The sequence below is a fragment of the Anoplopoma fimbria genome, chromosome 24, assembly GCF_027596085.1.
Source record: "Anoplopoma fimbria isolate UVic2021 breed Golden Eagle Sablefish chromosome 24, Afim_UVic_2022, whole genome shotgun sequence".
Taxonomy (NCBI): Eukaryota; Metazoa; Chordata; class Actinopteri; order Perciformes; family Anoplopomatidae; genus Anoplopoma; species Anoplopoma fimbria.
Window position 1 is genome coordinate 15,343,200 of NC_072472.1, and position 18,575 is coordinate 15,361,774.

The following is an 18,575-nucleotide window of genomic DNA, read 5'->3' on the forward strand; positions in this document are numbered from 1 at the left end:
TTCTTCTTTTTTAAGACTGGCATGTGTTTATTTTGATGTCAGTATTTCTGAAGCCATATCAGTGTTTAGAGTTCTTCTCTATGACATGAGCAGACTGTACAGTTCACTGATCTTAGGGTTTATTGTGAATTAACTTTGTCATAGAAATCAGGTTTTAGTACTACACAGGTTAAAATTAGACATCTTTGTTTTGCTTTTTTTATTTAAAGAAATCAATGTTTTTGTGAATGCATACACCCAGCTGTGCAGGATTTTTTCCTGGACGAATATCCAAACCCTCTGAATACAAAGAAAAAACAATGCTCAAGTGAAGGAAGGACAGGAAGAGGTGACGGAAAGAATGACTGACAACAGGAAGGAATGTGTGAGAAGATAAACAAAGAAAGATGCAAAAAGAAAATAACTTCTGACAAAGGGAGATTAATAAAGAGTTGATGGGTGTCAGAAAAGTAAAGTGTAAAGAAAGGTTTTGAGTTTGGGTTAAAGCGTGTGTGTGTGTGTCTATAGGTCTTAAACAATACAGTAAAACACATTTACCAAATTAAATGTGTTCGGTACTAACCTATTTTTTATTTATTTATTAGAGTAACATTTATAAGTTGCAAACCTGTATCTGTAACTACAACTTTTGAATAAATGATTCAAGCATCACTATTTTTGTTTTTTTTGCCTTCATTATCTCTTTTCATGACCCCTGAATGTACAGGATGATGGTTGGAATGTTTTATTTTAGGCGTTTTAATTCTGGTTTAGGTATCATTGGTTCAGTGGTTTCTTACAAGGATTCAAGCGTTTCTTCTAAGAATATCTAGAAATTTTAAAATTATTTGTATTTTTAATCTGAGCTGTAATGTAATTTGGGGTAGTTGGCGAGAATTCAATGTATGCCAATTTGAGTTCTCTCAAAGCTCTTATCTTTATCTCACCCCGTGTTCAGCACAGACCAGCAGAGATTTGTACATCATATTTTATAAAGTCGTGATTTGTATTCCAAATTGTAATCTGAGAAGTAAAAAAATATGGTTTCTCATTCAATGGTTTTTCTTTCTTTATTTTTTCTACATTGTAGATTAATATTGAAGACATCCAAACTATGAAGGAACACATATGGAATTATGTGGTAAACAAACAAATGCTCAACAAACCAGAATATGTTTTATATTTTAGATTCTTCAAAGTAGTTGAATGAGAAGGTGTGTCCAAACTTTTGACTGGTACTGTATATCTTTCTGAATTCTTGTGGAATATAACATTCTTATAAATAAATACTATTGAGTGCCTCAAATTCTACCGCTGGCAGTTATACAATAAAACCCCCAATGAACAACATATTTGTGGATTGCATCTCCTCAAATGTGACTAGTGTTGCTTCAATATGACTATTTTAGGAGTCATAGTTTTGAAATGTCTTTCTGTGTGGTAAACCAATGTTTTGTAGAACACTGACTCGCACTAGGACCCGGGGGAGTTTCGGATGATCAACCAGCGGCAACTGAGTCAAACTGTGAACTACAGCGGCCGCTCTGACTCACAGAGCTCGGCTGTGTCTGAGGCGAACACGTCTCAAATGTTGAAAACTGTAACTTTTGAATGAAACTACTAAGGGATCATCACCGGAGATAAAGCGCACCGAGTTTCTCAACGAAATGGACTCCACACGCCAAAGTGGTGAGTAACAAGTCTGTCTTTTAATATCACAGTAACAATGCATAGAAGCCTAAGTTACATACATGTAAAATGTAAAAGCACTTCTTGGGAGATAAATGGGACACAAACGCACCACTAAACTCAGAACAGGATAAATACACTAAAATAACAATTAGCCTACCAAACCTGTCACTTAAACTCATCACAAGAAATGCTAAAACGTTACAATGGGCTGAAACATCTTAGAACCATTGAGGTTAAATGGTTTTATTTCAGTTCAGTTCTAATCCCCCCTCGCGCCCTGCTCTCGTTCCACTAGCGACTGACGTCATATCACCTACACGCCGGTTTGTGTGTGTGTGTGTGTGTGTGTGTATGTGTGTGTGTGTGTGTGTGTGTGTGTATATATATATATATATATGTGTGTGTGTGTATATATATATATATATGTGTGTGTGTGTGTGTGTGTGTGTGTGTATATATGTGTGTGTGTGTGTGTGTGTGTGTGTGTGTGTGTGTGTGTGTGTGTGTGTGTGTATGGAGGAAGTGTCCTCCTCGCTCAGGTAGTGTGACGCAATCGGATCCCAACACAGCAGCGCCCCGTTGGAAGCTGCGCCGCTGGAAGTGAAGCCGCAGCGGCTGAATGGCTGCTCTGTTTCAAACCCCTTCAGGCCACAGTGTTGCAAACAGGGAGCGGTGCATGATGGGACACCAGGTGATGAAGCCGTTGGCCCTTAATTGAAAAATCTATAGGATAAACAAGTGATTGTCTGAAGGGAAACAATGACCATTTTATTTCACAAAAATCAGTAGGAGGGGAAAAGCAGTCATGCAGCCCGTCATGTTGCCTACAGGGAATTGATCTAATAGGCTCAATATTTAAGCAAGGAGTGAATTTACACAAAAAGTAAAACAGTTCTCCTGAATAGAATGATACATTGAGGTAAAATAGTTTCACAAACGAAATTCAGCCTCACCTATGACACTGTAAAAGCCTCAAATCATCCTTATACAGCTATGTAATCGTGACTATTATGTGATGATGTTGATGATAATAATAATATGATTCTACTCACTATCAATGTTACCTTAGTCACATCAGGTATTTTAAGATAAGATAAGATAATCCTTTATTAGTCCCGCAGCGGGGAAATTTGCAAAGTACTAAGAGAATCACATGTGTTGTTAATAACACTAACGATGGCTGTTTTTCATTCACTGTCCCGGTGAGTCGTGACAGTGATGTACAGTGACCTCCAACACCAGTGCCCTGAGGCCATCGTTAATCAACCAGTGTTAAATGTATTGTTTACATCTGTGATTTTTTTTTTTCTTCCCTCCAACTGAAACATAAGTAGCCACTTTGGGCAACTGTGCATTCTAGAAGAAAACACCCTAACTGTGGAAAAAACATGAATGATTGATGATGGTGTTTTTTGAGCCAATATTACAACTGCTGCAACAAGTGGGAGTAGTTTAAGTCGTAAAAATGGCTTTTGATGATGCAGCATTTGTACTAAAGGAGCAACAATCTCTGTGTTAATGACCGACAAGCCTTGACCTCGACCATGGTTGCTTTACATTTCCTTTTTCCTTTTCCTTCTCACCCAGTGGTCTTCCACCCTCCCCTCCCTTTCCCCTTTCTTTCATTTTAAGTCAGTGTTAACTGCACTGAATAACTACTACATTTACATTTTCTGCGACGGAGATATCCAAAGCAGCAGGTCTGTCCATGTTGGTGTTGCGTAGGTGGAAAGCAGAAGAAAAGCTGATGCCATGATAATACTCATCTATCAAACAGGAAAATCATGTTTTGTCCAACTGCCGGTTATATATTTACCACTATCATATCACTCCCAGGAAATACTGTCAAACAAAACAACCATTGAATAATAGTGTTTGGGTGGGTGCTTCTGTTTTTGTGTTTTTGTGTGTGTGTGCGTGTGTGTGCGTGTGCATGCCTGCCTTTCTAAGCCTTTTTCACAAAAGTTGAACTATTCCTTTAAACTCTCTAGTTGTTGTTCTTTTCAGTGGTTTCGATGTAAGCTGCGCCTTCACATGACATGTAGCCACTTGATATAATACTCATATCAAAAACAAGTTTGACATTTTGAGAAAATTGTGTTAGATGAAAAGATTCATACAACTCTGTGAGCTAAACATGAAGGTACCAGCCAGCCAGTTATCTTAGCAAAACAGCTTGAAACAGGGATAAACAGCTAGCATTGCTCCCTAATTAATGTGATTTTATTATTTATTTTTGTACAGATTAAACAACCAAGATCCAACGTGTTGATTACTGGGCCTTAGAGGTGCTGGTTCTTTTTCAAACCAGCGTGCATCACAATCTTCTTTGTTGAGCTACAAAGCCAAGGCATGTTGTTTTCCCATTCTTACTGTCTGGATGGCTCCTAACCTGGTGAAACCACAGCACAACAGTCTGGGTTTTAAATTAGACTCATGCTATGCCACAGTGTCTGCGCCAGTGTCTCTCCTGTGTTTCCTGTGTGTCCTCACCATTTACTATCTGTGCAAAGTGATAAGATACTGAAAGAATGTGAATAATAGTGAATTACACCACTATTTCACCCCCAGCTGTTTCTTTTTAAAGATCTTCCCAGTTTGGCATCTCGGGGGGGAATTTTTTAAAAGTGTCAGACTGAACGCTAACCAGTGCAGTGACACCATCTACTGTTGTCACAAAAATATGAATTGCAGGATGCTGAATCTCTGAAGCAGACTTTTGTCTGAGCGGGAGCTGGCTGAGGACGCCAAGACTTGATCTCTGACCTCTGTCTGAAGAGGATGGGTGTCTGGAGAAGGGATGGAGGAAGGCAGGCGAGGGATAGGAGTTAAAAGGAAAAGATCCGAGAGGGAGGGAGAGAAAGAAAGGAGTGGAGGGGAGAATGTGGGATATGGAGGGACCTCAGCCTCGAGGAGAGGGGGAGGCAGGAAAAGGGAACACAAAACAGCAGCTTCATACACGTTGGATGCATTAAAACGTATGTTAGTGTCATCTAACTAAAACTTAAATGTTCCTGTTACAGAGATAATTCTGTGTGTCAGTCAACATGATTATCAACATCATTTAAATGCACTCATAGGTTTCGTCCTTGTCCTGAAGGGAAATAAAATAAAAGGAAGGGATTGTTTGGATGGGAGAGGCAAGTCAGGGAGGAGGTTAGCCTTGGATTGGTGTGATTCATGGGTTAGATGTGTAATGGATGGGAGTCAAAGCTTCAGGTTAGGAGGAGAAAAGTATATTTTCTCTGTCACCCTGCCCCTAGTAAGCATTATGTGGTGAGATAAACAGCAGCAGCAGTAAAAAGTAGTACTTGTTTTGTTCTGAGCTGCAACCAAACACGCTAAATCAGTTCAAATGAGAGCCGCATGGCCCAGGTCTCATGACTGACCTTCTTCGGGAGGCCTGTCTGCGGTCGGACACACAAACATGTGGGTAAAACACACAAACATAATTCCCAAAGTCTTGTGACTGTATATCTTTTCTCCTTGTAAGACTATATCTCTGTGGAGAGAGACAAATTAATAGTGCTCCCTGTAAGTCAAGTGAATGTCCGTTTGCTAATTCGAGGAAATATGTGCCGTGTGTGTATGTGTGTTTGTGAGCGTGTGTGTGTGGAATGGGGGGTTACAAAGATCCCTCTGTGGGCGAGAACGACCACAAGCCTCCAGAGCAGCTGATTCTCAGCCTCTGAACCCTCCGGTCCCCCCGAGAGAATGAGAGAGAGACACACAGACTTGAAGGAGAGAGAGATGGAATTGTATGGTCAGCCTTGACTGTAAAGTTAGACTTGAAGAAACAGAAAATGGACCAAAGGCCCATTGTGAAACTCCCATCAGTCCTCTGCTGGCTTTGTTTACTCCGAGATTGATTACATTGAAACTTGTGTTTTTTCACCCAGTGTTGCAACATTTCCTTCAGATAAGTAAAGCACAATATATCAATAGAGAAAATTCTTTAACTGCTTATTCAATAGAGAGTGAATGGGGGGGGCAGAGGAGGTGAGACTCGCAGTTGGAGGCTGGAGGAGAGAGTCAAGATCAAGAAGGAGTGGAAAGACGCTTCTGTCGACAGCAAAGACAGGAAACCACAGCTGCTGGCCGAGAACTACTACTACACACACACACACACACACACACACACACACACACACACACACACACACACACACACCAAGAGGGGCGTGGTGCAACACAGCTGCATCGCTTCGATCCACGGGCATTCAGGGTTAAAGGATATATCACAAACAGCTGTGTGTGTGTGTGTGTGTGTGTGTGTGTGTGTGTGTGTGTGTGTGTGTGTGTGTGTGTGTGTGTGTGTGTGTGTGTGTGTGTGTGTGTGTGTGTGTGTGTGTGTGTGTGTGTGTGTGTGTGTGTGTGAGTTCCTGTTTTGTTTTTTGTTGGAGTTTCTGACATTGTATTGTTTGCTCTGGTCTTGCAGTGCATTGTGGTCATCTAATTTTGGACCTTCGGTTGACAATGGAGTATTGTCAGACTGGGGGGTGACGGAGGAGGCTGTGAGAGCTTTTCTCTTTTATTTTATCTTAACCCCTGTAACAATTTTTTTTAGTTTGTGTCATTCTTAAACATCCATATTTAGCCGCTGCTGCTTTTTATACTTTTTGACATTCATTTTAACATCTGACTTGTTGTCACTGAGGAAGTTTTTCTAGCTACTGTATGGCACATTAGAAAATGACTCCTGATAAAAATGATTTAAAGCCCCTGATTTAGTGCTCTCAGAGTTTATTCAGACTGTAAAAAGGACAAGAGGTTTTCTTAATGATTTATTCCAAGAGGAGATTTATAAAGGTGGTAGATTACTTTCTCTATGGGCCGCACAGAGACTTGTGCTGACGTGTACTTAAACTTCAACTGAACCCTGTTTGTGTTTTGGGTGAAACAACATTGTTGATTTTACAATTTTATTGCCAAAACTGACAAAGATTTAATGTTTCCCCCAAATATTTTTCTTGGCAGTGTGGAATAAGCCACTTAAAGAGCATGTGGGACATGGCCAACTTTCCACAAAACCCAAACTGAAATAAAATCATTTTAGGGTTAGCGGCTCTTAAACTCAAATTCACGTCTCTTATGAATGAACAATCAACTGAATGAACTAACAGGCAGTTTGATAACCATATCCTATCCTATCTCTAGTGGAACTACAGATTTTATTCTTTACTTTGGCTCCATTTCCTTTAGTGAAGGAAGCTTCCTGCCCCCTTCCTCCCCAGCTTCTTTTCTCTCCGACTCCCCTCACCTCCTCCATCCAGGCAGGATGTGTGAGAGTGTGGAAGAGCTTTTGAAACAATGTCAAGGTCAACAAAACGCACAGGACGTCAGTGTTGAACATGAAAACAATTATTTTTTCAAAGAAAGCTTGAAAATCTCCAAATTGTAAGTGGAACTCAATCGGTGGTGGTGAGGGACAAGTGAGCAGTCTTTCTGATAGACGGAAAGACTGACTCTGGGGCGGACAAAATGAATATCTGTTAGGATGTTAAATATCTCCTCCCTGTCAGCTGTTGCAACAGGCGGTATGATGAGTTACAAACTGACAGTTATGCTCACACTTGTCTGTGTGGCCTTGCATGTGTGTGTTAAATTGATATTTGATGCACTTGTTGTAATAGCATAAGAATTTGAGCCATGGTAAAGGGGACATATCATGCTCATTTCCAGGCTCAAAAAACATATTATTTTTCTCATTTTGTTTGCAAAACCGTTTGTGGGTCGGTAGGCACTCCAGATACCCAAAAGTATGTGCACAAGGACTGGAAAAATGCTTTTTTTCATAATATGTCCCCTGTCTGCTCCTTTTTGATGGTGCCAAAGCATATTTTATTGTCATTCTGCAAACATGAATACTAATATGTTCTTTTGTGGTTCTCAGTTGTGATGGAGCGACTCGTGAACGAGCTTGGCTCTCTGCTGAAGTTGCTGGACCACGAGACGGTCAGTCCTGCCACTGCTGACCAGGTTGCCTCCATACGTAACATCCTGGAAACGATGCAGCTGTCAGGTACGGAATCAAATCTCAGATGGAGGGGACGGTGGGTAACCTCTGGTTTTGTCGGTATTTCACTGAGACTGAATTGAGTCTTCTTTCATCAGTAATTAAGCATTTCTTTTCTTGACTCTTGCAGCCAAATCATTTCTGCGTTGAGCCGTTTGTTCAAGGTCACACTATTGCAGTGTGTATTCAGACAAGGGCGGAGCATTTCTGTCTTCCTCATCTTTTTTTTTAATGTGGCAAATTCTTGTCGTAAGCCAGCCATACTGCTACTGAGAAACTCTGCATTAGTACAGTAATTCTATTGCATTTAGAAATATGCACACGGACATTGAATCTTAGTGAAGTATTTACAGTAAATCCTTGTTTATCTGGGGGATGAACAGTGTGACGTGGGAGGGGATAAAGGATTGTGGTAAGAGGATAATGAAATGTAGTGTTAACTGAGGATAATGAGAGGTCGAAGGAAGGAGAAAAGCAAAACCTCCTGATAGTAACATGTTCTCACAATTGTTTAAATGGACCCGGTCTGCCCTGCCCACACTCACTCTTTAGGGTTTTACTCAGCTTTTCATCATTTTCCACTTTTTCCACTTTTTCGAGGGATATATTTCTATTCTATTTATTCTAAAACACTTCCAAAACGTCTGGGAGGTTTGGCAAACTTTAACACACATTTCATGACTTCAGCTGTTTATTCTTTAGGTACAAAGATTTAAAAGCTCCAATCTGCACACTCGCTTGTTGTCTAACTTAGAGGTCTACATACAATTTGTCTAAAAATGCAGATTGTTCAGTATTGATACTCGCTGTGCACTCACTTGTCTCTGTACATTATTGTAATCCTGATCCTAGCATAAATCTAACAAGAACTTTGATACTATTTCCAACCCTAATTTATCTTTTCCACAGGCAATGGATCAGACGTCTACATGAACAGCTGTCTCTATGGCAACGGCACCAGTTTTGTAGAGTCTCTGTTTGAGGGTTTTGGTAAGAAGACCTTCAGACCAATTTAGTATTATGAGGTCTTATGAAGAAATGATTACGAGTGTATATATCCAATCATACCACAACATCTACAAAATGCATGCATAAAAATGTATTATTTACTATCTTTATGATAACATTAATCCTCTGCTGTTCCTTCAGACTGTGATTTGCACATGCTCAGTGCATCTCCAGAAGAGCAAAAAGAGCACAAAGAGGAAGAGGAGAAGACTCATCTCAATCAATCTGTAAGAAGTCTACACAGTTTGTAACCATCAGTCCATTTGCCTCTGTTGTCCTCGTAACTCAAACTTTGGTTTAACTTTCACCTCAGACGCCCACTGACACGCCCCCTCCTGTGCCAACCACCCCCCTCCCTGATGACTACTATGAAGAGGCTGTTCCTCTAGATCCTGGATCCGCCCCTCAGTACTTCACCACCAACATGAACAGTTCTGTACACAAACTCCAAAACAAAAATGTGCCCTAATAATTGCAATCAACTGAATTATTAGAAGTTCCTCTTTCATCTCATCTCGACTCTTCTGCTCCTCTCCTGTAGCTTCCAGGAACTCTGTGGAGGATGCCTACTATGAAGATGCAGACAATAACTACCCCATCACACGGATTAATGGGCCGCCCAAAAACTCCTGTGGGTCTACCAGCTTTTGTGATTATTCATGTTGCAATTCAAATTTACAAACATAAACAGAGGCATGTTAGGATCATAAAGAAGGTAGAATACATGAATGAACAGAACCAGATTTTTTTTTTGTAAATTAATCAGATATGTTATTTTTTGTTGCTCAGACAATGACTCTGATGCTCTGAGCAGCTCATATGAGTCTTACGAGGAAGAAGAGGAAGAGGAGGCCAAAGGGCGAGAGCAGCGTCAGAGATGGACGGCTGAGGAGAGTCCCGATGCACCGGTTAAAGACTGCCGCATCTGTGCCTTCCTAATGCGAAAGAAACGCTTCGGCCATTGGGCTAAACAGCTAGTCGTCGTAAGAGACAATAAACTGCAGGTAAATACAGACGTTTATGGGTGTTTATTTTATCATTCAAACCAAAGGATCTAATGTATATCTGGGGTTATTCGGGGAAGAACTAAGATAAATCTTACTCTAACAAACACCAATAGTAAATATGAATATGAATATATATTTATATATAATGTCAAAGTAGTTTCAGGTAAAAGAATGGTTCTCTGTTGGGAATGTAACTATGAAAATCTCTTGATAAAACATTTTCAAAGATTATATTTTAGTATCAAAGTGAAATCCCATCAAATAATACATCAAAGTATTATTTCTTTTTTGTTTATTACTGTATCCCACTTTCTCTCTTTATAGTGCTATAAGAGCATCAAAGAGAGCACTCCCCACACGGAGCTCCCGCTGAATCTGTGTAACGTCATATACGTCCCAAAGGAAGGCCGGAAAAAGAGACATGAATTGCGCTTCTCGTTGCCTGGAGGCGAAGTTCTGGTCCTGGCTGTTCAGAGTAAAGAGCAGGCCCAGCGGTGGCTCAAGGTACCTTGATTCACGATATCAGAGGGCTGGCGCTGAGACAGACAGAGTCTGGGAGGACAAGGGGGAATATGGCTGCGGGGGGAACATAAATTTTATTTTTTGTCGAAACAGGTGGTGCAAGATGTTGGAAGCCAATGTAGCAACACTGAAGGATCCACGTCTCCCATCATACAGAGGAAGTTGGAGCTTGACAAGGTGTGTGCATGTGTCTTTGTTTGTTTTAGCTACACTATTGTCTTTGTGTAAATGTTCTGTCCAAGTTAGGTTCTCGCTGTTGCAGTCAAACAGTTGCCTTTCGCCAATTCTGAGTTTGACTTTAGTGTAATATGCGGTGTATGTCATTCTGAATCTATACTTTAGTTTTTACATTTCAATGTCTGTTGATGACATCACCTCCTTCAGCCCACACATGACACATCTGTTCCTTTGGCTTCTAGTTATAGTGAGTGAGGTGACATTATTGCGGTTGCTGAGCTGGGCGGCCCTCAAAGAGCCTCTTACCCTCAACAAAGTTTTGGCACACAGCTGCAGGACCAACGAGCAGAATGCATGGTGACATGGCAGTTACACCCCAATGTTGGCAGAGTAGTTCTTTAAATACATAAAGTCAATAAGAGTCTTTTTAAAGAAACTTACGTACTTTTGTTGACATGATTGCTCAGTCAACGGACAGAGGGATTCGTTAAAACAGGGTAGATATATGATGTTAATATGTGACAGAAAAAGAAGTAATGAAGGTTTCCACTTTTTCATTGCCAGGTCCTGCAGTTAGACCGACAGGCATCAGACTCAGACAGCGGGCCAACAGCAGAAAACCAGTCCACTGCACAGGGACCAGTACGGGAAACCAGTGACTCACTGAGTAGGTTTACCTTCATAAGCAAGCAATTATTGATTCAACTGTAATTATTGAGTCTTTTTTTATTTTTGTTTCATTGAAAACTGAGAGATCATCATCTTAGTGAGATTTAAAAATCGATTTGTGTTGTGATGTCTGCTATGGAAACGACTGTAAGGTGTCTGTTATCATTGTAAATTAGACAATAATTACTTTAATTATGATACATATTGAACAGTTCTTGGAATAGTGCTTTAGAATTGTTCAGCTCTACTTCCCTCATCCACGTTGTTGGACCAGGTGGGTGGAGGATGATGATAAAAATAAGGAATTCAACCACATCGTTTGGAATGTAACAGTTTTTGCCAAACTGAACCCAAACCCTCGTCTCCCATTATGACACAGCTTTACTAGCTTCCCACAGGCGTCAAATCCAGTAAATGATGGGCGTGGTCAGCCACCCAAAATCACATTTCATTGGATGCATGAGTTCTAGATTAGTCACCAAAAACATTCTATTGTTTAGTAAAAAGAGAACAGTTATATAAAATTAAAGAGATGAAGGTTATTATGTTCATTGTATTGTTGAAACCGAATTAAAAAGGGGCTTCATTTTCTTTCACTTTATTCATAACAATTAGGAAAGTGGAATTATTGCAAACACTTTCAATAAAAACCTACAACATCATAGATACATTATTGTTGTGCAAAAGTGGTAATATAAGTATTAGAGGCCACTGACCCCAAACTTTAACCTTATCCTTAACTGCAGTGCCTGGGCTTCTGTAATGTAGACAGCAATACTGTATGTATAGCAAAGCGAAATACTTTTAAACAAAACACATAAAACAAAGAACACTTCAGGTTAATTTAATAAATGACACACTCTGGTCACACACTTGATTGTCTTTTAACCAGGATTTTAGATTAATTCTAAATGAAAAATATGTGTCACCGTGTCTGATAAATGTTTGCAGGATGTTCCATGTGTGAGATTTGTTGGATCTATCATCGATAATCAGTTGTTTTCTGATTCATAAAAGCATTAAGGGAGGGAGGAGCAAAGACACGCATTATCTTACGGACAATACGTGTCTGAAGTGAAGTCCCCACAAATACAGAAGCACACGTACACATCCTTTGGAGAGTCTGATCTAAAGCACATACACTATTTCTGTTTATCTATCCACCGAATCAGGAAGGAAAAACCAGGGGATCTTAAGCTGTTGGGTCAAACACAGTCATATTGTGTCAGTGTTGTTACAAACTGTTTACTGACCGGGCGGCTCTGAACCTAAAAAGACAAGAGAGAGAGGGAGAGACAGGAAGTGAGGCCCGAACAGATATGACATCCTTCCTGTCCTCTTCCTGCGATTGTGTCCCACTGACATCATAGGAAGTGGGGTGGACAGAGCGCTGCAGCACCTGGTACAGGAAGCATGAACTACACACTATCACACTCTAGGGATATAAGAAATACATTTAAAAAGACCTCAGAGTAAAATAAATTATAGTGAAATTCTGAATGTAAAATGAGTCCTGACTTCACAAGAATATTCCTCTTTTTATGACATGTTTTTGTTTAATTTTATATTTTTATGCCTCTGCGCCGGCGACAGTCGTGCCGGTGGTATTATGTTTTCGTGTTGTCTGTCCATCGGTCCCGACCATTCTGGAGAAGGCAATATCTCAGCAAATGAGCAAATTTATTCAAATTTGACACAAGCGTCCACTTGGACTCAAGGTTGAACTATTAGAACTTGGTGGTCAAAGGTCACTGTGACCTCGCAAAACACATTTTTGCCCTAAACTCAAGAATTCATATGATAATGATGACAATGCCACACAAATGATAGTATGAAATGATAAAGTGATGACATTATGGACGGACATGCACGTAAACTTCAACATGATCGGTTGGCAGATTCATACAACTTCATTGTGGTAATTGTAGTTTGGATTAGAGAGTACTATTAACGCTGCTAATGTAACACAAACACAGCTAGATACTACACTGATGAGGCAGCATGATGGATGTACATCATATAAGATTCCCCTCCCAGAATCTGTATATCAAGTGCTCCTCGACACGATGACCACATGGTCAGGCCCAGCACAGTCTGACCAGGGTATGTTGGATTTTAGACAGGGGGAAGCGCGGAGCGTTCTCAGAGCTGACGGGGTCAATGAGCAGAGCAGCCGGGAAGAAAATCAACCGGATCATCACTTTCTCCAAACGGAAACCCCCTCTACCAGGAGATCCTCCCTCCTCTTCTGGTCACCATGACAACCCACGATGTGGTGAGGACACATTGATGCTATTTGGTTGATTGATGATTAAAGTATTGGCTGAACTATTTGCCGTTTGACATTAGATTAGTTTGAAACAAGTAATAGTTTAAAAAAGAATGATCATGTCTGCCGTCTTTTCATCCCTCTCACATTCCTCTTCTCTCTCTCCGCAGGCTTCCTCAGTGTTTGTCTGAGCGGCTCTTGGAAGGAGCATTGGTGTGTTGTGCGAGGAGGAAACTTGTACCTGCAGAAGGAACCTGGAGACCGGCGGCCACCAGTCATCGTGGTGCCGCTCAAAGGTGCAGAAGTGGTGACAGGTGGCCTCGGCCCCAAACATCCCTTCTCCTTCTGCATCCTGCAGGCCGGCAGTGAACTAGCATCTTTAGAGGTACTATATGGTTGTAAACCAGCAGAGGAGATTTCATTTAGGCAGATTTGTTCGCTTTTCTTGGCTATTTTCATACCATTTGTGGACACAGATGAGACAGAGCGTTAACCCACAGGGATGACACACCTACATTGTTCTAGAAACCAAGTAGTTTTGATTGTGTGTCCATCAGGCCAGCTGCTCAGAGGATCTCGGCCGCTGGCTGGGTGTGTTGTTCGCAGAGACCGGCAGCACCGCTCTCCCTGAAGAGCTGCACTATGACTACATCGACGTGGATACACTCACCGACATCCGGCACGCTGCGAGACACTCCTTCCTGTGAGTCACGTCCTACAGAATATGTTTGCGTGTTTCCACATGTGTTTAACTAGAGGTTTTCTGTCTCTTATCATTGGCTTTTATCCTGAAATGCATCGGTCTCTTTGTTTTTCTTCTCAGATGGGCCACTACTACTGCTACGTCCTCCAGCAGCGCCTCGATAGACTCCAGAACATATGATGATGTCTATGAAAGTGTCGCGGTGAGGAAACATCATGTGAACCAGTGATAAAATACAATATCATTAATGGTGACGCTTTTAAGTCTTTATATGCCTATGGGCTCTCACCACTGATCCTCTCCGCTTCCTATTATCTTCAGTTACACATTTATCTATATGACTTAAATCATAACGATGCTTCTGCCTCCATTATTCTGCTAATCATGTTTGATTTGTTTGGAATTAAACATGATTAAATTACACATATAAATCCATGTCTTTGGCTGAACAGATTCAGTTTAAAAAGAACACATAGATGCGTAAAAATAAAATGGACTCTAGAAATGTAGATTTTGAAAATACTTGTTTTTTCCTCCAGGAGGGGGAATTTGAGAGCAGAGCTGGACAGGTGAGACGTCATGCCTCCTTCTCCAGCAGGGGCTCTGAAAAAACTGAACAACAGGCAGCCGTCAAGAGACACGCCTCCAGTGAGTCTCCTTTTGGTTTCATAATTGATTGGACGGGCTTAGATAGTTGATAGAAAATGTGGGTGAAAACTGATACACCTGGCTTCTCCTGATCACGATTGTGGTGAAGAATTTGTCAAAGCAGATAGTCAAATAGATCAATTACATTTTTTTCTCATAAATCTGCACCAGCATTACTCTGTCTATTTACATTCCGCCATGTATTCTGTTAGATGTAAATCATTATGGACGGTATGGCAAGACGCGTGCAGAGGAGGACGCGAGGCGGTACCTGAATCAGAAAGAGGAACTGGAGAAGCAAAAGGAGGAGCTCAGACATGCACTGATTTCCCTCCGCAGGGAGAAGAAGGAGGTGAAAGAGGAGATGAAGAGTGTTACAGGTCAGAGCCAAATTCATACACACAGCGCTGTTTAGACTTTAGCTTCATAGCAATACTAACTTATGTGTGTGTGTGTGTGTGTCTGTGTGTGTGTGTGTGTGTGTGTGTGTGTGTGTGTGTGTGTGTGTGTGTGTGTGTGTGTGTGTGTGTTTGTGTGTGTGTGTGTGTGTGTGTGTGTGTGTGCAGGTCAAAGTATGGAACAGCGGTTAGCCAAGCTGGAGACGCTGTGTAAACAAAGAGAGGAGGAGAGGGTTGAATTGGAGCTCAGGCTGACAGAGGTCAAAGAAAACCTGAAGAAATCATTGGCTAGAGGAGCCCTGGGTCCTCCCACTGACACCAAGATCAGCATCAAGGTAGGCAGACACAGCAGAGACGCCCTCCTGTATCTTTCAACATCAGTCCTTTGTCAATCATCTCACCACCTAAGTTAGACATACGATCACTGTAAAATGCTAAATGAGTGAAATCTGACATTTGCATTTGTGTGTGTGTTGGTCTTTGTGTTTGTGTGTGCAGGCACAGGGCAGTAAGGTGGAGAAGGTTTACAATGAGACCGTGCCCATCAACTCAGCAACTGAGCTTCGTAAACACCCACCGTCTCTTTACGCCTCCTCCAAGGGGAGCGTCATGCAGAAGGCAAAGGTAGAGAGAGAGAGAGAGTGCGTGTGTGTCTGTGTGTGTGTGTGTGTGTGTGTGTGTGTTTTGTGTTGCGTAACACATTGAACCTGAAACTACCTTGAAGGAAAAGTTTTCAAAAGATAGTCTTTAATCCAGATGAAATATTTGGGACCACAACACTGCTGTAGTTTATGTTTGTTTGTTTGTTTGTTTGTTTGTGTGTGTGGTTGCGTGGGCGTGTATTACTCATGTTGTAGGTATAATGATTTGGATAAAAGCGTCTGCTAAATGACTGTAATGTAATGTAGGGAGATAAATCTGTTTTCACGGTCACATTGTGGGGACTCGCTTTCCTTTTCGGGACAAAATGCAAGTGCCCATAACGTAAATCATAAGATTATAGGGTGAGGACTTGGTTTAATGCTGAGGTAAGTCTACAGGAAATGAATGTAAGTCAATGTAATATTCTCTAAAGTGATGGAAACACAACTGTGTGTGTGTGTGTGTGTGTGTGTGTGTGTGTGTGTGTGTGTGTGTGTGTGTGTGTGTGTGTGTGTGTGTGTGTGTGTGTGTGTGTGTGTGTGTGTGTGTGTGTGTGTGTGTGTTAGATGAGGACAGCTAGAAATGTTATCCTCACTTTTTGCTGTGTCATGGTTTCCAGGAGTGGGAGTCAAAGAAGGGGACCTAGACTGAACATAAATGGTTCAACAGATGGATTCATGGAGAGAGAAAAAAAACTGAGCTGTGAATGGAGGATGTGTTAAAAGAAGAAACAGTTGAAGATAACTGACACTGGGAAGAAGATGAGGAAGAGGAAGCAGAGGTAAAGGGGGAAGAGGACAGTCTTTGACACAATCTTTTCCTCCTCTTACCTACCAAGAAAAAGAGGGACCTTTTGCAAGTAGAGGCAGCACGGTTCTGTCTCAGCCACTGTAAATATGAGACTTTACTGGTGTTCCAGTACAGTATGAATGTGAGTCACTATGAACAGTATAGTTTGTATGTGTGTTTACATTTGCACAGGGCTGCAGAAAGTGAAAATGTGATTATTATATAGAAATGTATCACAAAGGGAGAGTGTGGTTCATGAACACTGTGAGTTCAGAGTTACATGCAACACTTCCACTGATTTTATTCCTTTTAACAGGATATTTGTCAATGTAAAATGAAAAACTAAAGTAAAGAAATGAATATTACATTAAGTTATCTTTATTAATAAGAGAAGTATCCCACATTTTTTCAGGTGTATTTAAACCATTAGGAAAGCATATCGAGTATGACACTGTTCCTGAAACAAATGAGTAAATGTTTATTATTGCAATGTGAACTATTGGTTTTTAACCATTATATGTGTATTTTTTTGCCTTATGCACTTTATCTTGTTGTATTTTGTGATAACATAAATGTCTTGGAAGTTAGCCTGAGAGCCCCACTTTGGAATTGTGAGGATAAATGCTTGTGTCTGCTCTCCCTGATCATCACAGCGACATGAACAAACACACATGTTGGAGTAAATGATAACTTTATCAAGACATGTTGTCTACTGGACTGTTTCTTTGAATGTAGTTCCTCTGAATCACAACTATGAACTATGAACGCCATCTAGTGGTGAAATAGGGTTTAAGCACTTGTTTGAACATTGTTAGGGTAATTACCAGTTTGTACTTATTGACAATGATCCGATGTTACAAAAATTGCATAGGTCTATTTTTCTTTTGTGTTCATAGAGCGAGTTTATAATCGTCATCCACAGTAAATGGCAGCCCTGTATTGTTTTTTTTAAGTGGGCAGCTCCTCAACCTGTGCCAGAAAAGGTTCTGGCACTGCATTGTGGGAAGAAAAAAACAAACCACTTAAAAAAGAGCCGAAACAGTTTTTTTGTGGTTATGGAAATAAGTTTATGTAATATGTTGTTTGCATGCAAAAACGTTACATAGGTGTAATTATTTAGGAAGTGTTTATTTTCTTAATTGAATGGTGCAGCGCCGTTGACAGGAAATGCGTGTGTTGTTACTTGCACCTTTAATAGCCTACAGGTGTGCTCCTCCCGTTTAGTCTGACGAACGCGGGATAGCATTTTTAAACCATTTTTCAAAGCAAGATATAACTATTGACTGTATTTTTAACTGTTTTTGATTGTAACTGTTTTCCTTACATAAATGTTTTTACTTTTGGACTTTCAAACGATGCGGAGTAATTCGAATTGTTTGAATCCTGCGAGTCAGAAATAAACCTCCACAGCCAGCACCCTAATTAAAAAGACCTACTCAATATGAAGGAGCTTAATCACGATCATTGAATTCTTCGTTTGGAAGGGATTGAGTTTTGATCCTGAAATATGTTTTTTTGTTGGCTCGGATACAGCTCTGGTGGATGAACGTAAGTATATATTTTAGTATACTTAACCAGTGTCAACACGTTACATCCTCCAAACCTTGTTACACCTCCTGATGTATCAAAAGGGAGAACAGTTCTTCTGCATCGATCTTTGTGGGTTGAAACACAATCACACTAGAAAAAAAATAAAGGGCCAATTCACCCAAGTCAAACAAAATAAACATGGCTCACTTTTTTTTTTTTAGTATTTAAACCAAGTTTCTCGGGATCCATTACAATGGAGGTGAATGGAATCTAATTTAAGGTACAAAACGTTAAAAAAAACAGCAACAACATTTCTGTCTAGAATCACTGTTTTAACTAACAGAAGTCACCGCCAACCAGTTTTTTTAAAGGGACTATTTCTTCACAAAACGTAAATCCATTCAACTTCATTGTAGTGAAGTGGTGGCAGAAATCTGATTTGATATCACAAAACCTGGCAAATAAAACCAAAACTATCTGCATACCACAAGAGGTAGGCTAAGTATGAATTTTTTTTTTTTATAAA

General features: G+C 40.5%; 1 protein-coding gene across 1 annotated transcript; it reads left to right on the forward strand.

Annotated features, from left to right (window-relative positions):
- Window positions 1-1,435: 1,435 nt before the first annotated feature.
- LOC129113217 (actin filament-associated protein 1-like 1) lies at window positions 1,436-18,216 on the forward strand. Its single transcript, XM_054625418.1, has 19 exons — window positions 1,436-1,668; window positions 7,565-7,693; window positions 8,597-8,677; window positions 8,837-8,922; window positions 9,009-9,126; window positions 9,237-9,326; window positions 9,485-9,699; window positions 10,027-10,206; window positions 10,318-10,401; window positions 10,966-11,068; window positions 13,190-13,345; window positions 13,510-13,724; window positions 13,897-14,042; window positions 14,163-14,244; window positions 14,582-14,690; window positions 14,903-15,070; window positions 15,257-15,423; window positions 15,587-15,712; window positions 16,350-18,216. The coding sequence occupies exons 1-19, from the start codon at window positions 1,647-1,649 to the stop codon at window positions 16,374-16,376; spliced, it is 2,304 nt and encodes a 767-aa protein (XP_054481393.1). The 5' UTR covers window positions 1,436-1,646; the 3' UTR covers window positions 16,377-18,216.
- Window positions 18,217-18,575: the final 359 nt, after the last annotated feature.